Here is a 19,232-nt window from a genome sequence, read left to right as displayed (position 1 = left end):
AATGCTGAAAATTTTCCATTGCTTTAGCGATTTCTTACCAGTTTGCTTATTTTTGTAATAAAATTGGGGTGTTTTTGAAACTTGTACTAGTGCACTTGCGTAGTTATTCAAGATTCACATATTCCATAAAAGATATCGGTGTTTGGAAAATTTTAGTGAATAGAAGGATATTTTGAGTTAAAGAGAGGCCATAATAATGTGCATCGGTGATTTATAAGTCATGCATGTTTACAATGTAGACATATTCCATTTATACACGCATATATACTTAGGACCACACAATTAGATATCAAGTGTGCTGACATAGATGCGACAATCTCGCACATACTAATATTACTCTTAATCTATAATCTCCCAACCTGAAGGGAAAATTAGTTACAAATCCTAAGCAATCCAAGGAGAGAGAAGGAGAGAGAGAGAGGGAGAGGTGTTTTATTGCATCTTCTTCTTCTTGTTCTCAGTTTTCTCTCTCCTTGGTTTTAATTTCTGTTTGTTATTAATCCATGAAAACTTGAAACCCTCCAACAAACCAAATCGGTCCTGGCCATACTCATCATAGATATGGCCGTGGACTGGTCAGAACTACCTCCTGAATTACTATATACCATAGCCACCAACTTGAAGCATCTCCAAGATCATATCAGATTTCGTTCCGTTTGTCAAGCTTGGCGATCCTCAACACCTGAAACTCCAGTTAATCTCCCTTGTCAACTCCCCTGGCTCATGCTCCCTGCTCATCATTTCTGTTTCAATCCTCCATCTCATCACCGTGGTTTTTATGACTTATCCAACAACAAAATCCATGCGCTTTCCCTCTCCAAAATCACTCATAGGAGCCGCCGTTGTGGTTCTTCCCACGGCTGGCTTGCTTTTTTGGAAGAATCACCCTCTTTTTTTATTTTAAATCCTTTGACTCGTGCTGTTGTCAATCTTCCTCCCTTGTCCCAGTTTCCAAATGTTATGAGCTTTGATTTTTCCAAGGTGGGGCGAGAGTATACTCTTAAAACTGGGGATGATGATGATGTTTACAGTTGTAATTTGAAGGAGATGAGGGATTCTTATATCAAAAAGGTTATTCTCTCACGCTCTCCGCATTCTGGATCCGATTATATTGTTGTAGCTTTAATTAATCAGACCGGTGATCTTGCTTATTGTAAAAAACATGATCTTTCTTGGAAATTTATTGAAGCAGCACATGGATATTGTGAGGATGTTGTTTATTATAACGGAATGTTTATGGCTGTCAATAAGTATGGTGAAATTGCTGCGTGTGATTTAAATGGCGATAAGCCTAATGTTTCGTTTATGAATACACCACATATAGTCGGCGGTGACATGCAATATCTGGTGGCTTGTAAGGATGAATTGTTGTTGGTTACTAGGTATTTGGAGCTTGAGTTTAATGGTGAATCGAGCCAGCTTGATATTATATACAAGACAACTGAATTTCAGGTGTCAAGATTGAATTTCAAAGGGGTAAACTGGGAGGCTTTGAACAGTTTGGGTGACATGGCTTTGTTTCTTGGGGAGAATTCTTCATTGGCAATGTCGGCTTCTGAGTTTCCTGAGTGTAAAGGGAATAGAATATATTTCACCGATGATTATTCAGAGTGGAATTACGATGGTGTTAATGGGGATCATGATTTAGGTGTTTACAATTTGGATGATGGGAGCATCGAGGCCTTGCCGTGTTACCCATTCAATTCATACTCAACGCGTAGTTGGCCTCCACCTATTTGGGTTACTCCCAATCCATGCTAGTTCGTAAGTGTGCTGCGTTCAATTTTTGTATATTTCTACATGCTTTCAAATTGCAGTGTTCTTATAGTAGTTGGTACTTGGTGCTAAGGTGTCTTTTTTTTTTATTACAGATATTTTCAGCTTATGTTCGTTCCTAATGATGTATTTTATATTAGGCTTTAATCCATTAATAATACCATAAAATCCCTGCTCTACAGGGACTTCTGAATTAATTCAGCCAACTCTTATTTTTTTTGGTATATTTTAAGTTAGATTTTTTTATTATCTTTTTTTTTTACTTGTATACAATATTAATTATGCGTCACCCTTTACATTTTAGTCCATATTTTTCAAATTTTGTTCAATTTATAAAATTTTAGTTTTTTACTTCGGTTCTTTTGTCTGCTATGTTTTTTTTCATCTGTTTTTGCATAAGTGTACGCGCTTAAGACATACATAACCACCAGTTTGATTGCAGCAACACATACTATGAGAATCAACTATACCGGGATCATCTATTTCTGCATCACTTTTTAATGCCGATGTAGTTGTTTAGACTGATAAATAGGAGAAACCTATTTATCTTTTCTGGGCGACTAAAGTGTAAATGACGTATATTACTGAAATAATTCATTCCTGCAAGATTAGTTTAATTATTAGTAATTAAACTCGAAAAATTAAAAGGGAGTCGAAACACAAGTTGCGCTCCCACCCCTTTTTGAATACAAAAACTTAACCTATGAAAAGAAAAACACCACTCTTAGCATTATTAGGGAATAATGAGAAGACTTTTGAGACGCGAGAGAACATTCAACGCTTCCGTGTCTAGTTCCCCAAAAGTAGAGAAGGTAAAGGGGACGAACGAATAACCATGGCAAGAGTAAATCCTAGAATACTTTCTTTTTTTTTCTTTTCCACCGCATTTAGCAACGCCACCCCAGGAGCCCATGAACTCACTCCCCCACCAGCAAAAGGAGAAATACCAATCACATCCAGACATGCATCTTTAACTTGGGACCAATTGAACAACAATAGATCTGCAGGTCTGAGTTCTTGCCCAGCATCCGAAAGAAATCCCAAAGGAGCCTCCTTACGCACATGAACGCTAACCTTGGAGCAGATATCCACCAGAATGTCGTGCACCAAATTATGCCTGAATTTCACACCTATATCACTTAAACAGTGAACTGCGTGATCGCCCCACAGGTCCATCTTGTGAACATTACAACTTGGACACAAGGTGCCTTCAGTAAACAAAGGAATTGCAAAGCGGTAGCACAATACCGCCCGAAATTGGCGTTGGTTCATCCTCTGCCCCGACCCATCAATAGGGATGGTAAACAAGAAATCCTTAGTATGAGGAGCGCGAATGCAGCTCAGAATAGAGATCTGACGGGGACTCGACACATAATGAGAAGCAAGACTGGTCTCAATGACATCAAAATAGTTCTTTGCCAAAGACTTCATCAATTTGGGGGCAGGAGAGCTAATGGTGCCAGAGAGAGCATTCGCACCACAAATGGACGAGAAATCATCAAGAGCACACTGAAAAGAAGAACCACACGATGTGATACCCGAACTCGACAGAATCCGAGTCTGTAATGCATTAGTCTGAAGGCGAGAAGCGAGAAAGGCATAACGAATAACATCCCCCACACATAAGATGCCAAGACCACCCAACTTGATTGGGAGCGTGGCTAACCTCCACTGCCAATCCCCAAAACCAGGGCCAGAGCCAGTAACAATCCTCTCTAGAGAAATACGCAAAGCCTGATCAAACTGCGTCTGGGCCTCCCCAAAGAACGGAGGTGGGCAAGTCCGCAATGTGTAATACAATTTTGCAACCCCTGCGCAATTGCGAAGAAGAAGAAGCTCACACTTGGGGTCCTCAAGCTTGTGAATAGCCTCCATTAGAGCAATAGTCTTGGAGGCCCTTTTAGAAGCCAAATCATGACAAAAACCTGCATCGACACTTGCTGAACTCCCAAGAAGTTTGACACCCTTAAGCGGCCGTGAAATATTAGTGGGAAAAATGCCATCCACCCGTCCTCGAGGATCCTCCACCGGCCAAAATAGTTCAGTCTTATCAATATTCAGAAACAGACCACGAACCGGCCCATCAGCCCGGATAATATCAAGCGTCTTGGCCACCATAAGGGTATCCCCAACAATAGTTCCATCATCCAAATACCAAGCTTGAAGAGAAAGCTCACAAGACTGCGCAATGGCCTGAGCCAAAGGGTGAAGCGCCAAAGCAAACAACAAAGGACCCAAAAGATCCCCTTGTTGAACCCCTTGACAAGACCACAAAACAGAGTCGCCATAATAGAGTCGGGCCGGGCGAGAATAACAAAACTCAACCCAAAGAGATATAGAAGGACACCGCACACGGGCCTCCTAGAGAAGGATACTCCTGTCAATAAGGTTGAAAGCATTCTTGAAATCCACCAGGAGCATAGACAGCCCCACATCATCCCCCATAGCCTCTAAGAGCCTGTTGACAGAATGCACAACTGCCTCGCAATCACCAGGAATACCAACACCAAACTGAAAATCCCGTAAATAAGATGCCATAGAACTACCAACAGAAGAAGATGCAGCCTTAGATACCAGCCTTCTCCACACCGTACCAACAGCAAGAGGGCGAATACCATCTCCTGGCTTAACCAAAGGAGTCAATGGAGCACTAGCAATAAACTCCCCCGGCTGGGCGGGGCACTTGCCACTAAGGAACAAGTTGACAACCCCCGTAATAGAATTTAACAGATCATCAGCAACCGCAGAAGCAGCCCCACCCAAAACATCCAGTAAATGTTGGGCTCTAAGCCCGTCACGCCCACAAGAGGTCCCTTTAGGGAAACTTCGAATACGATCCAACACCAAATCTTTGTGATCGTGGAGGGCATCCATCTCAATCACAGAGGAAATCAAGACTGGAGAGGGTACGAAAAGGTGCTTGGATTCTAGTTCAGCCAAAGTGTCTGGAGTATCTTGAGTAACGACGGAGGAAGTAAACACCTTAATAGCAGCAGTAAAGTGCCCATCAGCCAACTTATGCTTGCACTGGAACAGGTTAGCCTCCTCAAAATTCCTAGACTTTTGTAACCTCCGGGTGGAAGTTGTTAAAAAGGCCAAGCGATCCTTCACCAAACCCATCCTATCGCCCGGATCCCTCCACCGAAGAATGGCACTAGAAATATGCTCAAACTGACGTCGTTCTCTTTCCCCAGACCGCCGCTGAGCTCTGTTGGATGGCACAAACGAGCTCAAAGTACAACAAGGTAAAATGAGAAGTTGCACCCAAGAAGACAAATCAGCCGGACACGCTAGAACCTTATCCAAGGCACTAAGAAAAATTCTAGCAAAACCAAGTCTCAGTTTAGAGGGAATGCACTTGACCGTGCGTCTTTGACTCGAAAGAAACTTGTCAAGAAGGTCCACGTCAAAAGAAATAGAATCCAACCCGACAACACCCCCAGAAGGCACACCAACCGGATCCCTGGAAGACCCCGACGAAGAAGAAGAAGAGGCCCCTCCCTGCCCCACATCAATATTAACAGCCACCCTGTGCGAAACAATAGGAGTAGGAATACGACATAGTGCGGCTTCGGTAACATCTGGTGCCGAAATCACAGTCCCATCCGCGTGTTTACAATTCTTGCTGAACGAGTGAGTGCGAAGACACTCACCACACAACCAAACGCCGGCTTGATGAAGTGCAAGATCGAAAGCAGAGAATAAGATAAAGTCACTAGTAATACGCGATCTATGTACCACCTTCAAGTTGTCTGTGTTAAAGTGATGGGTTCGCAAATGAGAAATAAAATATGACTTAGCCAGCCCTTGACCTCCAGGACCACCACAACAACCATCACTCCCTTTCAACGAATATAGAATTCTCAATACCAATACCCCTAGATTGATCATGATTGTCTCAAAGAACACGACCGAATAAAACTAAATATACCCCTATAGTTAAGCTCAATACCCCGAATAACGCCTACCTGGACTTACCTGGACATACACATCTAATTTTTTTTCTCCTAAGCAATAACCAAACACCTTTCGTGCAACAGAAACTCGCACCATATCAGAAACTCGCACCAAACACCTTCCATATTGTTCTCGAATGACACAAAATAATTTAAAAAAAAACTATAAACAACTCTGTTCAGTCTTTCACTTGCATAAAACCTTGGAGTGTGGACAACTTCCCATATATTAAAAGAAGTCAATAATCATAATATAAGTTCAGAATACTATTTAGTTTCCTATATCAAAATTCAAGAAGAATCAAAGTACAACTACAATATTTAATGATCACCAATACTAATTACAAGTTTTACTTAATTGTAAATAATGCATCAACTTGTCTAAGTATAAATTTTACCAAAAACTGTGTCAAGTATAATTTTTTCTTGGTGTAAATTGTACCAAAAAGAAAAGTCAGATCTAAAGAAATTAAAAACTTGAATACAAATATCAGTCCTTTGATATTTGAGCACTTTTAAAATGCCATAACTTTTAGATTTTACTTGAGTTTCTCTAAATTCTTCTGTATGAAGTATTTCTTTATCATCTGATTCAAAATCTGAAGAGTTGGATCTCATTGAATCAAATAAGTATCCTTTGCGACATATATTGAATAAATTACATTAATCTTTTTTGTGTAGGAGAAACGACTCCAAGAAACGTGACTCTCTTTTTAGCTAACATAAAGGTCGTTTGAAGTTGGTTAGTGAGGGATACCAATAAGAAAGATTTATACCGTTGAACAGATATTGGGGAGATTTAGCAACACAATCAATTAACGGATTTTCCTTATACACTCTGATCGTGTCTGTCAGATATGTTGCCATTATAAAGTTGTGATCAACCACGAAAGCTGATTTTTTGCATGTAGTATAAACCTCTCTATGATCTCTTTATGACTTTATATGCAACGATGCAATGCTCGGAGTCAAGATGTGCACTTAGTTCATCAATCATATATATATATATTTGCAGTATGCAGGAGTTCACAAACTAAGATAAGTTCAAAGATATCTGAAATACATGTACTTTGGTTGGCCTTTTAAGAAAAAAAGTGTTGGATCAAAATGATAAAACCACTGAATTGCTTTACTCTTCAGCTCAAATAACTGACAAATTATGCTAAATAACACAAAATAAAAAATTCATTACCTTCCCAAAGAACGGAAATAATGCAACGCTTTGCAGCCCCCTTTAGAAAGATCTATTCTTTTTTTTTTGTTATCAATTGCTCAATTAAAAATGACTTCATTACACTTGATTTAAACTGAATGTAAGTGTACTTGTTATAAATTGAATCATGTAGCATATTCCGAACCGTTTTTAGATTCTTGACTAAACTTTTGGGGCTTGAACGATACATTTAACTTGGGTATATTGGTATTAAAGCCATCCACTTTTTCCGGCTTGAGTGAACCAACCAGCAAAGATCATCAAGTGCAACAGATTTTGTCTTAGAATGATGTACAATAATATGTTCAGAATACATCTGTAAGATACGACAAGAAAAAAACACATACCAGCATCCTAATAAAGATTATTGTGTTTCTTGTCTCATTCTCACCCCGCATTACAATGATATGAGAATACGTAAATTCACCCTTTGTCATTTTAAGCTTCAAACTAATCCCCCCGGGTTATAGTCTTGGTTGGATATTCATATCGTGCATATGTTTTCATGTCCTTGGCACTTTCAAGTTGAGTCTCCGTAATCTGGAAGGATAAGGAACACATGGTACAAAAAAATCTCCAAGAAACCTCTCGGAAGAAAGAAATTCCTCTCTAAATCGAACACACGGTACAAAAATTTTCCAGAAGAAACCTCTCAGAAGAAAGAGATTCCTCTCAAAATCATTGATTTTTTCTAGGTACAACAAATAGCAAAGAATATGTTAATTCCCTGTCAAATAGAAAATAGAAGAGTAACAACGCCGTCTGCACCAGGTTTTCCATATAGGCATAAATTGTAATCCGATAAATAATCCAGGATGCTAAAGTCACGCTCCACAACAACCACATAACTAATTCAAAATATCAAAACTGAGTTATTTTACTTTGTAGACAAAAGATGAAATACATAAAATGGAGAAAAGATAGGGAATCAAACCTATTAGGCTCGAGTTAGGATCTAAAAATTGAGCAACCTTGAGCTTTTGTCTAGCCCAAAGTACTTTTTTCTAGTATCTCTCATTATTTTGGCAAGCACTTGCCCGTCATGGCCTAGAAAGACTTTTAAAATGTCATCACGATTTTTTTGATTGATGATTGTCTTGTTTGATTTATATTAAAGTACAAACATATATGTTAGATGTGAAAATATCAAGTGCCCATACACTGATTAAGCTATAAAGCCAAGTAAAAATTAATGAAAATCAAGAGTGCTACCAAGCAGAAGTAGTAGTTGCACAATAATTTCATATTCACTTTCTTATAATGGTAAATATAAAAGAATATTAGAGAGCCCGGGTTGCTAAAGGAGTAGTCAATGTGGCACAAAATATTAAGATTCTTTAAATAATTCATGTTATTTATTGTTAGTCGTAATAATTATACAAAACCCCAACTGATATTGCATCATGTATTACAAATTATGATGGCCTCAGAAGTTGAAACAAACTCAGAAGTACTTAAAATATACCAGGATGAATGCTCAAGACGCATTTCAAAATTATATATACAATGACTATAAATATGAACCCCAAACATGCTATTCTAAATGGTCCTTCAGTTTAAAGAAACGAATATAGAAGATAAGTTTATATGGGCCAGTAGCTTAACGACTAAATGGAGTTATCATTAGAATTAAGTATTCTAATTTATTTAGTCAGGAAGCTTTAGCAATTGCTAGCAAGAATTAACAGAAATAAAAATTATAAACATTGTCCCTAATGGTTTACATGTGGTTTTGAGATAACTTTTCGTCAAGAAAATAGATAAAAATCTAAAAAAGATGCCATGTTTGTAGCCTGTAGAACTTGAGGGGGTGAAACTCGTCTTACATAGTTTTAGACCCGAGTGCATTTTACTCCAAATTCAGTCTCTAAAATATCTTGTGGAATTACTATCAAATTTAGATACATACTGTTCACAATGCACGAGCAGTACCTGGAGGCTTTAAAGTTAGAGTAAAATATTATAAACCTTCAGTGCTTGACAACTTTTTAATTAAATAAACTACTTTCCAAAACTTAAGAATAAATGTTTAAGTAAAGTTTTGCTTACCTTTGATATATTTTATGTCTCAACAACCAATAAAACTCAAATATAAAGGCACCGACTTGGAAACAAACATTATAATTACATGAGGGCTTCCCCATATATTATTAAAGATTTTATTAAAAAATTAAGGGTCCCTAAAATTTATCTTCAGTATAGGTGTAAAATATTTTTGCAACTCAGAACCTCTAACGTACGCCAAAATTTCTATCTAATCAGGATGGTTCTAGAAAATACAAGTAAACCAAAAAAAAAAGTGTATGAATTAGAAAGGACTTCACTATCTCTGTAATTAAGTAATGGGGAAAAAGGACAAACATTATATTGATTTGACCAAGATTAGATTTCAATTTCTCAGCTAAAACTTAGATTGCAACCGACTTTCCGATGTCGTTTGAGCCAACCAGCCAAGAATTTGCCCCGACCTAGAAATTATGCTGTAGATAAAAGTGAAAATAATACAAACTACCTAGACTTATAAGATTCCAACACTCTTTAGTAATTAAGTTCTATAATTACATTATCAGATGCAATTTAAAAGTGTTGAGACCATAACGGTGAGTTGTTTCCTTGTCCAAACCTTTAGGAAGGTTAATGATCTGAATTTTTTTAAAAGGGCATTCTTGCATCAACTAGAGAAAAAGGGTATTCCTTCATCAAAGAGAGAAAGAGTACCAGCTAATTTCATGTGATCTGATATTAACTAGTAAATAGTTATAAATTCAATTCATAGTAATTCAATTTTTAAAATTTCATATTTTATATACTTATATCCCTACCAAATATCTAACTATAACACACTAACCAGCAAGACATCAATCGCCATGATTTCAGATTACTGTTAGCATCAACCTGATTCATCATGATTTTTAGCCCTCTCTGTATTATAATGCATCAATAATTAGTGTAATGTTATTTGAAACTCACCTGTTTACGTCTCTGTATCCATTTTCATATCATTTTCTGACCAATATATAAACAATCCCCCGCCCCCTAAAACCCCTCCATTTATCTCCCACGCAAAGTTTAAGATTTTTGTATTAACTCATTACAAATCATTATTTTTAATAAAACAATTATGAACCTCTCATCTTTCTCAGGTTATAACACATGTCACATATTAAAAAGAAATTCCAAATATTAGCCAGACTAATTAACCAAATTAAAAAAATTAAACATATAAACTGAGAATTCAGAAAATCGAAGAGTTCAAAATTCAGTCGAAGCTTTAAATTTAGTTAATTAACATGTATATTAACCAAATAGATAAAGTATCCCAGCTTGCAAATTTACCTTAAGGTGAATCAAATTTGGTGGGATGGTTGTACCAGATTTGTGATGTTGATTGCGAGAGTCCTCCTCCTGCAGTTCATCGGTGTATGCAGTCGTGTAGGAGTTTTGAGTAGTGGAGTTGATGACTTGATTTAGGGTGGGAAGTATGAAATTTGATCGGAGAGTCTGTCGGGTGAAAATACGCTAGGATGAGTGATTGTAATTGAGTTTGGGTGTAACACTATTTATCAATATATTATTTTATTTTAATTTTTAAAACGAGAGGATAAGCAAACTAACCAAAAAGGTATCGGATACAACATGGATCACATAAAAAAATTTAGGTTGGCTTGCCAGTTTTATGCTTGCAAAACACGTGTCTTCTGATATCAAACTTTTGCAATTTTTTATGATTATTTTGATAAATTCCTCATATTATAATATACAATTTACTGGGATACATCATACATCTGAGTAATTGTATGTATATCGTTACTGTTCGAGACTTTGTTAGGTGAGTATTATACCCACTATTAGGTACGAGCCCAGAACAAATCTCTACGAGCATAAAAAAGGAGTTGGGCCTAAATTTATGTAAAGTGCGAGCTGGCCGCACTTTGGTTTATCTCTTAAACGAGTGGGATGCGAGCCTATAACATGGTGACCTTTGATGGCCCACTGCGTTAGCGACTTTCAAGCTATAAGATCATTGGGCCCGCTATATATAAAACATGGTACATATGTCCAAATGAAGAAGACTAAGTGTATAATGCGGGTCGGTCCTATGAGCTCACATTTTACTATTCTTGAATTAGTAGGATGCAGGCCCACTACATGGCAACCCTTCTGTGAGAATGCTAGCTCGTATCACTCGTGAGCTAGGCTACAGGTTTCATAAAGGGAGGTTGTCCTCATGCGAGCTGGGCTAGTGAGCTCGCATCGCAAGGAAAGGCCTCGCGAGCAGAAATAATTTAGTAAGGAGTTGGTTCATTGTTAAAGAGGATAGGCTGGATGGGCTATTCGTAAATTTCAGGATTGACACGGGACAATCCTACAAACATGAAAGGAAATGCGGAGATTTCGCGAGATTGTAGGGAACGTGTGAGGTCGGTCGAGATTTGCATAACTTATTGGCTAAAGGCCTAATTTGGAGATGGGCTTGGGCTGCATGGGCCGAAAAACCCTAAACCTAGCCATGTAACTTGTTCCCCATGAACTACATGAGGCTTGATCCTATAAATAAGGTACATATGAACTTATATGAGGCATAAATTGATACTCGACAAAGAGTAAAGAAAATCATATTCTTTTTTATGGAGTTATCATACAAGTCATCCACCACCATACCACCTTCCTTCGCCCTAAAACACCACCATTGATCTTTATTCCGGCCATCAACCTCTAAAACACCGTTAAACAAAATTCTCCCTTTAACATTTGGCACTAGAAGGAGGGGGTTTCATCTTAGGGAGAAAAGATGGCTGGCGAAGGCAAGTCGGTATTAGTACCGGGAAGCAGTAGCAAGAAAGGAACCCCAAACGGGCTAGAACAAACGTTTCAGAAGAACCAGGCGCCACCACCACCACCACCCGTACCTATTGATGGGAAGGCGGTCTTAGCCTATCATGAAGGGCTCAGCAACCAGATGAGTGAAATCAACACCAATATGTCCAAGGTAGAGAAGGGCTCTACCAGGAATGCTAAGCGTAAGACACGTCGGCTTAAGCTTTTGCAGCACAATGGGAAAGGGAAGGGACCTAAAAAATGGCTCATTCACAAGTTCAATGATGTGGAAGGAGAGACTGGATGGAATAAGGAGGCATCCTTGGAGTGGGATGAGATCCCCCCAAGCCAGGTCAAGCGGGGAAGCCGGATCTCTGAGAGATGGGGGAAAAAGCCAGCTTCGTCCGAGGCAAGATCAACCAGCATGGTGGATCATGAAGGGAAAAGATTGAGCGAGCACGACCTCAGACTCAAGTTAGATAGTATGAAGGAAAAAAGAGAGAAGAAAAAGCCTAACGATCAGGAGACCCGGTAAAGGAAACGCGCGGTGAGTCCCCCGCGCAGGCGCCGCAGGGCTACCACTCTTAGAAGAACTGAACAACAAAGAGGTAGAGCTAACAAAGAGAAGGAGTCTGGAGTGCGAGCTGGTGGAGGAAGGCACCACGAGCGGCCAAAAACCTCTCAGCACTCAATTAATGCACATGATGAGGGGGAGAGGGAAATTGTAATATAGGGGGATTTGAGGAGGAGACTAGATCGAATGGAGCAAGAAAAGAGAGGTGGACCGGCCTCAGCAACCTCATCTCTATTCACAGCCGCTATTCGAACCACTTTCCTACCCCGAGTGCTCAGGCATAACCCCAATCTTCTTTTCAATAAAGAGGCTGACCCGGCTGAATACCTCATCCAGTTCAACACAAAGATGGTGGTCTATCAAATAGTGGAACCAACCCGATGTAGACTCTTCGTGACATCACTCCGAGGGAGCGCCCATAAATGATTTTCAAATTGGGGCCATGCATCATAAGAACATGACAGTAGTTTGAGGACCTCTTTTCCAGACAAATTCAATCCACCCTCCACTTTTCCACGCCAGTGACCACACTAAAGAAAATTATGAAAAGAGAGGGAGAGCCCCTATCGGAGTATTTTCAATGATTTAATGTCAAGGTCCCCAAGGTCAAGGATGCTAGCGAGGAGACCATCAAGAATTTTTTTATTTCTGGGTTATAAGAAAGGTCAAAATTATGCAAGAGCCACTAGGCCGGCGAGCCTAGAATCCTAGATGAGTTTTATGAGCAGGTTGAGCCTTTCAAAATGGTAGAAAAATTGATGAGGGATTTAAAGATCAGTGAAAATTATCGAGATAGGAAGGACATATCCTTCAGCCCCGAGGAGAGAAGGAAGACTTACCAAAGTAGCTCAAGCTCAAAAAAGGCCGCTAAAGGCAAGGAGACAACCAAGGAGTCAGAGAGGCCTTACACAAGCAAATGGCAGACACACACACCCCTCATGGCCTCCATTGACCATATATGCAACATATGTGGGGAAGGGTGTATTCAGAAAGCAACCCCCTTCACATACAACAACAAAAAGGACACTTCAAAATATTATGCATATCATGAGGCTACGGGGCACGATACAACAAATTGTAGACAATTAAAGGATGAGAACAAAACATTGATCCTCTAGGATAAGTTAATGGAGTGGGTTGTCAAGGAAGTTCGAAAGCACATGATAGAATATCCTGATATTCCTTCACCACCACCAGAAGAGAAGAAGAGGGTACCTCGAGACAATAACATCCACATGATTCTATGCGGGTCTCACATTGGGGGAGACAACCGAAAGGCAATGGACAGGTACGACCGAGATACGAAGGATAATCCTCTCACTGATGTCAATCACGGTAGAAAGAAACCCCTGGAGTTCTTTGAAAAAGAGGTTAATGATATTGTGTTTAGAGAGGTAGATGCCAAGTGGGTGCATTACCCTCATACTGATGCCCCGGAGGTAAAATGAAAATTGGGACAATGAATGTAATACCGGGTATTAGTGGATATCGGTAGCTCATTAGATGTGTTAATGTATGATTCTTATAAGAATCTAGACTTATTAGATAAGGAGATGACTTCCTTAGGCGGGTACCTCTACGGGTTCACAGGAGATTCGATTGGAGTAAAATGGACAATTCAACTCACAGTGACCTTGAGAAAAGAACCTCATATGGAAACCTAAATTGTTATGTTTATTGTGGTAGACCAACCATGTTCCTAAAATGCTGTAGTTGGAAGGCCACTCATGAGGGCTATGAGAATGATGGCCTCGATTCACCATATGACGGTGAAATTTCCAACTCCGAAGGGGGTAGGTGATAAGTGACATTTTATACCACTTAGAACGTCTTAAAATGGCTTAAATTGGTGTCTTGAAATCAAGTATTTTGTGTATTTGATGCGTTTTTCTAGTGTTTATGCATTTCAGGGTATTGGTTGCATTTCGGGGAAGGAATCATCAAGAATAAGCCTTGGCATGTGTTCACCATTACGAGAGGAAAGAAACGGGCAGATTACGGCGAAGAAATGGAGCAAAATCAGATTTTTTCCAGTAGAGGTCTGAGCGCCCGCTCAGCATTGCTGAGCGGCCGCGCAGCAAGCTGAGAATGCTGAGCGGCCGCGCAGCAAGCTGAGCGGGCTCTCAGCTTGCCGCGCGGCCGCGCAGGGTCGGGAAAAAAGATATAATATTTCTGGACTTCTACTTCTGTTTGGTTTCCACTTCTATATAATCTGAGTTTTATGGGACTATTATATAAGTAGATTTGAGACGTTTTCACAAGTGGGGATTGAAGAAGATTGTGTTTTTACACAAGGAGCGAAGGAGATAAGGAAGAAGACCGATTTAGCACACCGCAACGAAGAGGTTGCATATTTTCTTGTGATTCTTGTTTCGTTGTAACGTTGGATGCTAGTTTTCTTGCTTTGAACTTATTTACTCTTGTGACGTACTCTGTTTTAATATAATTAGTTTAGTTATTATTTTCTTGTGTTTGCTTATCATGATTTCATATGAACCCATGATGACGATAAGTGCTATTATGGGCTAATCGTGATCATGGGGTTACAACGGATTTATTATGGAATTCTTTAGTTAATTGTTTAATACTTTAGTGTGTGATGATTGTATGATGTCTAGTATTGGTTGTGCGTATTCGTCTTATGTGCGTTGCGAACATATAAGATAGGGTGTTAATCTCTTGTGAAGCGACGGTGGATCTTGAGATTTAGAACTTGCCATGCTAGCATAGGTTCATGTACGTTGTGCATGATTAGTGGGTAACTCTAACAGTTTTATTTGCCCTATGTAATTAAAAGGAATAACTTGTGCTTAAATCGTTGTGTTGTCAATTTCTGTAGACATATAGGAACTCAACATAATTGATGACTATTCAACTTCTATCTTAATTGTGGATGCTTGGTAGAATGGTATTAGTACAATGAAAGTTGGCTTTTATCAGTTTCGTGTTATTCGATTAATATCATCACTGTCACATGCTAAAGGTAATAACAATGGCTATTGAAGGAAGTAATAATGAAGTTGTGATCTCATGAGTGTTTTATTATTGATAATTTGAAGTGTTAAGTAAGTGATTAATTAAGTAGTTAATTGTAGTTAATATTTAATCAACAATCTTAAGTGTTAGTGTCTTAACATTGAGAATTAATCATACATTGGTGAGTGAGTTTAATTAGACAATAATTTAGTCTGAGTCTCTGTGGGAATGAACTAGAAAGTATTCTATATTACTTGCGAACGCGTATACTTGCGTGAATATTAGTGCGTGATTTCGCCCTAACAAGTTTTTGGCGCCGCTGCCGGGGACTCGGCGTATTTGTTTAGTTTATGTACTTACCATCATTGGTCATTAGGACTCAGTGATTAGGATGTAGTAGTTACTTATTGTTTCCGGTTATGTTTCAGGTACTTTAGCAAGCGTTTATGCAAACTCGTTCTCGTGCTCGCAAGAGGACTTTAGATACAGCTGAGGAGACAGATGAAGTTCTTGATATTCCGGAGAAGTTAGATTTTGAGGATTCGGATTCAGGAACTGAGCAGAAAGAACCAGTAAACATGGGAGATCGTATTGTTCAAGCTGATCCAGCACTTATGGATTTTTCTCGGCCTAAAATTGATGACATTCAGTCAAGCATCCTTCTTCCGGCTATTCAAGCTAACACCTTTGAAATCAAGCCGGGCACTATTTAGATGGTGCAGAATTCTGTTTCTTTTGGAGGAGCGGCAACTGAAGACCCCAACATGCACATAAGGAATTTTGTCGAGATCTACAGCACTTTTAAGTACAATGGCATGACTGATGAGGCTATCAAGTTGAGGCTTTTCCCATTCTCACTGAGGGACAAGGCTAAAGACTGGTTACATTCTGAACCAGCTGGGTCCATCACTACGTGGCAAGATCTTGTGCAAAAGTTTCTGGTGAAGTTTTATCCGATGGCAAAGACTGCTGCTAGGAGGAGTGCTCTTACTCAGTTTGCGCAGCAACCTACTGAATCTATGTGCGAGGCTTGGGAACGCTACAACGAAATGTTGAGAAAATGTCCACATCATGGAATGCCGGATTGGATGGTGATCACTGGTTTCTATAATGGTTTGGGGGCCCAATCTCGGCCCATGCTCGATGCAGCAGCTGGAGGAGCCTTATGGGCTAAAAGCTATACTGAGACGTATAATCTTATAGAGACGATGGCTGCAAATGAGCATCAAAACCAAACTCAGAGGATGACGTCAGGCAAGGTAGCAGGTATTCTGGAAGTTGATGCAGCCACCGCTATTGCAGCCCAGCTTCAAGCGCTATCAAGGAAGGTTGATTCTTTGGCTACATATGGAGTTAATCAAATAGCTATGGTTTGTGAGCTTTGTGCAGGTTCTCATGCTACGGATCAGTGTTCTCTTGTCAACGAATCTGTTCAGTATGTGAATAATTATCAGCGACAACAGCAGCCTGTGCCAGTAACCTATCATCCTAACAACAGAAATCATCCAAATTTCAGCTGGGGAAATAATCAGAATGCTATTCAGCCACCATATCAGCAAGGAGTGAGTAAACAGTTTAACCCACCTGGATTCCAGCAACCACAACAGTATGCTACAAGGCAATCATATCCTCAACAGGGAAGTACAGCTGCACCTACTAGTGCTGATTTTGAGGAACTTAAGCTGTTATGCAAGAGTCAGGCGGTTTCTATCAAGACCTTGGAAAATCAAATCGGTCAATTAGCCAATGCAGTGCTCAATCATCAACCTGGCACTCTTCCCAGTGACACGGAAGTACCAGGCAGGAAGGAAGTTAAAGAGCAAGTCAAGGCTATTACCTTAAGGTCTGGAAAAGTTGCTGATGCTGAAAAGGCAAAAGAAGGAGAAGCTGAAATTAGTGATGAAGAATCTAAGCAAAAGGAGAAAGCGGCGGAACCAAGGAAGACTACTGTTGAACACACTCAGCCTGAGGCTAATACAGGGGAGAAATAGCTCTATCCTCCACCACCTTTTCCTAAAAGATTGCAGCAACAAAAGCTGGATAGACAGTTCGGGAAGTTTCTGGAGGTGTTCAAGAAACTTCACATCAATATACCTTTCGCTGAGGCTCTGGAGCAAATGCCTAGTTATGCGAAGTTTATGAAGACTATTCTTTCAAGGAAGGTGAAACTGGATGACCTTGAAACTGTTGCTCTCACGGAAGAATGCAGCACTGTTCTGCAGCAAAAGTTACCACCAAAACTGAAAGATCCAGGAAGCTTCACCATTCCTTGCTCTATTGGCAATCTGACTTTTGACAAGTGCCTTTGTGATTTGGGAGCAAGCATTAATCTGATGCCGTTATCGATCTTTAAAAAGCTGGATCTGCCTGATCCAAAACCCACATACATGTCGCTACAATTGGCTGATCGTTCCATTACTTACCCAAGGGGCATAGTTGAGGATGTGCTCGTCAAGGTGGATAAGCTCTTCTTTCCTGCAGATTTTGTTATTCTGGATTTTGAGGAAGATAAGAAGATTCCCATAATCTTGGGAAGGCCTTTCTTGGCTACTGGCCGTACCTTGATAGATGTGCAAAAAGGTGAACTTACTATGCGGGTACAAGATCAGGATGTGACCTTCAACGTATTCAAGGCAATGAAATTCCCTACAGAAGATGAGGAGTGCTTAAAAGTGGATGTGATTGATTCCGCGGTTACTTCGGAACTTGATCGCATGCTAATGTCTGATGCATTGGAAAATGCCTTAGTGGGGGATTTTGACAGTGATGATGAAGATGGCAACGAGCAATTACAATATCTGAACGCTTCTCCCTGGAAGCGAAAGCTGGACATGCCGTTTGAATCTCTTGGTACTTCTGACCTCAAGAATGCTGAAGGAAAACTCAAACCATCAATAGAGGAAGCACCTACCTTGGAGCTCAAGCCATTACCTGAAACTTGAGGTATGCTTTTTTAGGTGATTCATCTACGTTACCTGTTATTATTTCATCTGACCTTTCAGGTAGTGAGGAAGACAAGCTCTTAAGGATTTTGAGAGAATTCAAATCGGCTATTGGATGGACCATAGCAGACATCAAGGGGATAAGTCCTTCATATTGTATGCATAAAATTCTGCTAGAGGAAGGTAGTAAGCCAACTGTGAAACAGCAGCGAAGACTGAATCCCATCATGAAGGAGGTGGTGAAGAAAGAAATTCTGAAATGGCTAGATACAGGCATCATTTATCCTATTTCTGACAGCTCGTGGGTGAGCCCCGTACAATGTGTACCTAAGAAAGGAGGTATCACTGTGGTCGCAAATGAAAAGAATGAGCTCATCCCCACTCAAACAGTTACTGGATGGAGAGTATGCATGGATTATAGAAAATTGAACAAAGCCACAAGGAAGGATCACTTCCCTCTTCCATTTATTGATTAGATGCTTGACAGGTTGGCGGGTCATGAGTATTTTTGTCTTCTGGATGGTTATTCAGGGTATAATCAGATTTGTATTGCACCAGAGGATCAGGAAAAGACTACCTTCACTTGTCCATTTGGCACGTTTGCTTTTCGTAGAGTTTCGTTTGGGTTATGTGGCGCCCCGGCCACTTTTCAGAGATGTATGATGGCTATATTCTCTGACATGATTGGAAATAATGTTGAAGTGTTCATGGACGACTTCTCCGTCTTTGGACATTCATATGATGAATGTTTGAATAATCTGCGCGCCGTACTCAAAAGATGCGTGGAAACTAATTTGGTGCTCAATTGGGAGAAATGTCATTTTATGGTGCGTGAAGGCATTATTCTTGGGCATAAGGTCTCTAACAAGGGTCTGGAGGTGGACAAGGCCAATGTGGGAGTCATTGAAAATCTTCCCCCACCTAACTCTGTGAAAGGAATCCGTAGTTTTCTTGGTCATGCGGGTTTTTATCGGCGA

At 39.8% G+C, this 19,232-nt stretch overlaps 1 protein-coding gene and 1 long non-coding RNA gene across 7 annotated transcripts; one reads left to right on the top strand and one right to left on the bottom strand.

Moving 5' to 3' along the window:
* The first annotated feature begins 302 nt into the window (after positions 1-302).
* Positions 303-6,707, top strand: LOC141698682 (F-box protein SKIP23-like). Of its 2 annotated transcripts, XM_074503456.1 has the most exons (2): positions 303-1,764; positions 6,414-6,707. In XM_074503456.1, the coding sequence occupies exon 1, from the start codon at positions 562-564 to the stop codon at positions 1,759-1,761; it is 1,200 nt and encodes a 399-aa protein (XP_074359557.1). In that variant the 5' UTR covers positions 303-561; the 3' UTR covers positions 1,762-1,764; positions 6,414-6,707. The 2 variants fall into 2 exon arrangements, with proteins under 2 accessions (XP_074359557.1, XP_074359556.1); XM_074503455.1 differs by lacking the exon at positions 6,414-6,707 and having other exon boundaries at positions 305-1,973.
* A 498-nt stretch (positions 6,708-7,205) lies between these two features.
* LOC141698684 (uncharacterized) lies at positions 7,206-10,628 on the bottom strand. 5 transcript variants are annotated; one of them, XR_012565203.1, is made up of 3 exons: positions 10,282-10,585; positions 7,880-8,884; positions 7,206-7,793 (listed from the first exon to the last, which is right to left on the bottom strand). It is a non-coding gene; the product is annotated as an uncharacterized LOC141698684 (long non-coding RNA). The 5 variants fall into 5 exon arrangements; XR_012565204.1 differs by having other exon boundaries at positions 7,880-7,992; positions 10,282-10,578; XR_012565200.1 differs by having other exon boundaries at positions 7,206-8,884; positions 10,282-10,628.
* Positions 10,629-19,232: the final 8,604 nt, after the last annotated feature.

This window comes from Apium graveolens, chromosome 11 (genome assembly GCF_009905375.1).
Source record: "Apium graveolens cultivar Ventura chromosome 11, ASM990537v1, whole genome shotgun sequence".
In the NCBI taxonomy this organism is placed as follows: Eukaryota; Viridiplantae; Streptophyta; class Magnoliopsida; order Apiales; family Apiaceae; genus Apium; species Apium graveolens.
This window is presented reverse-complemented; position numbering and strand designations above follow the sequence as displayed.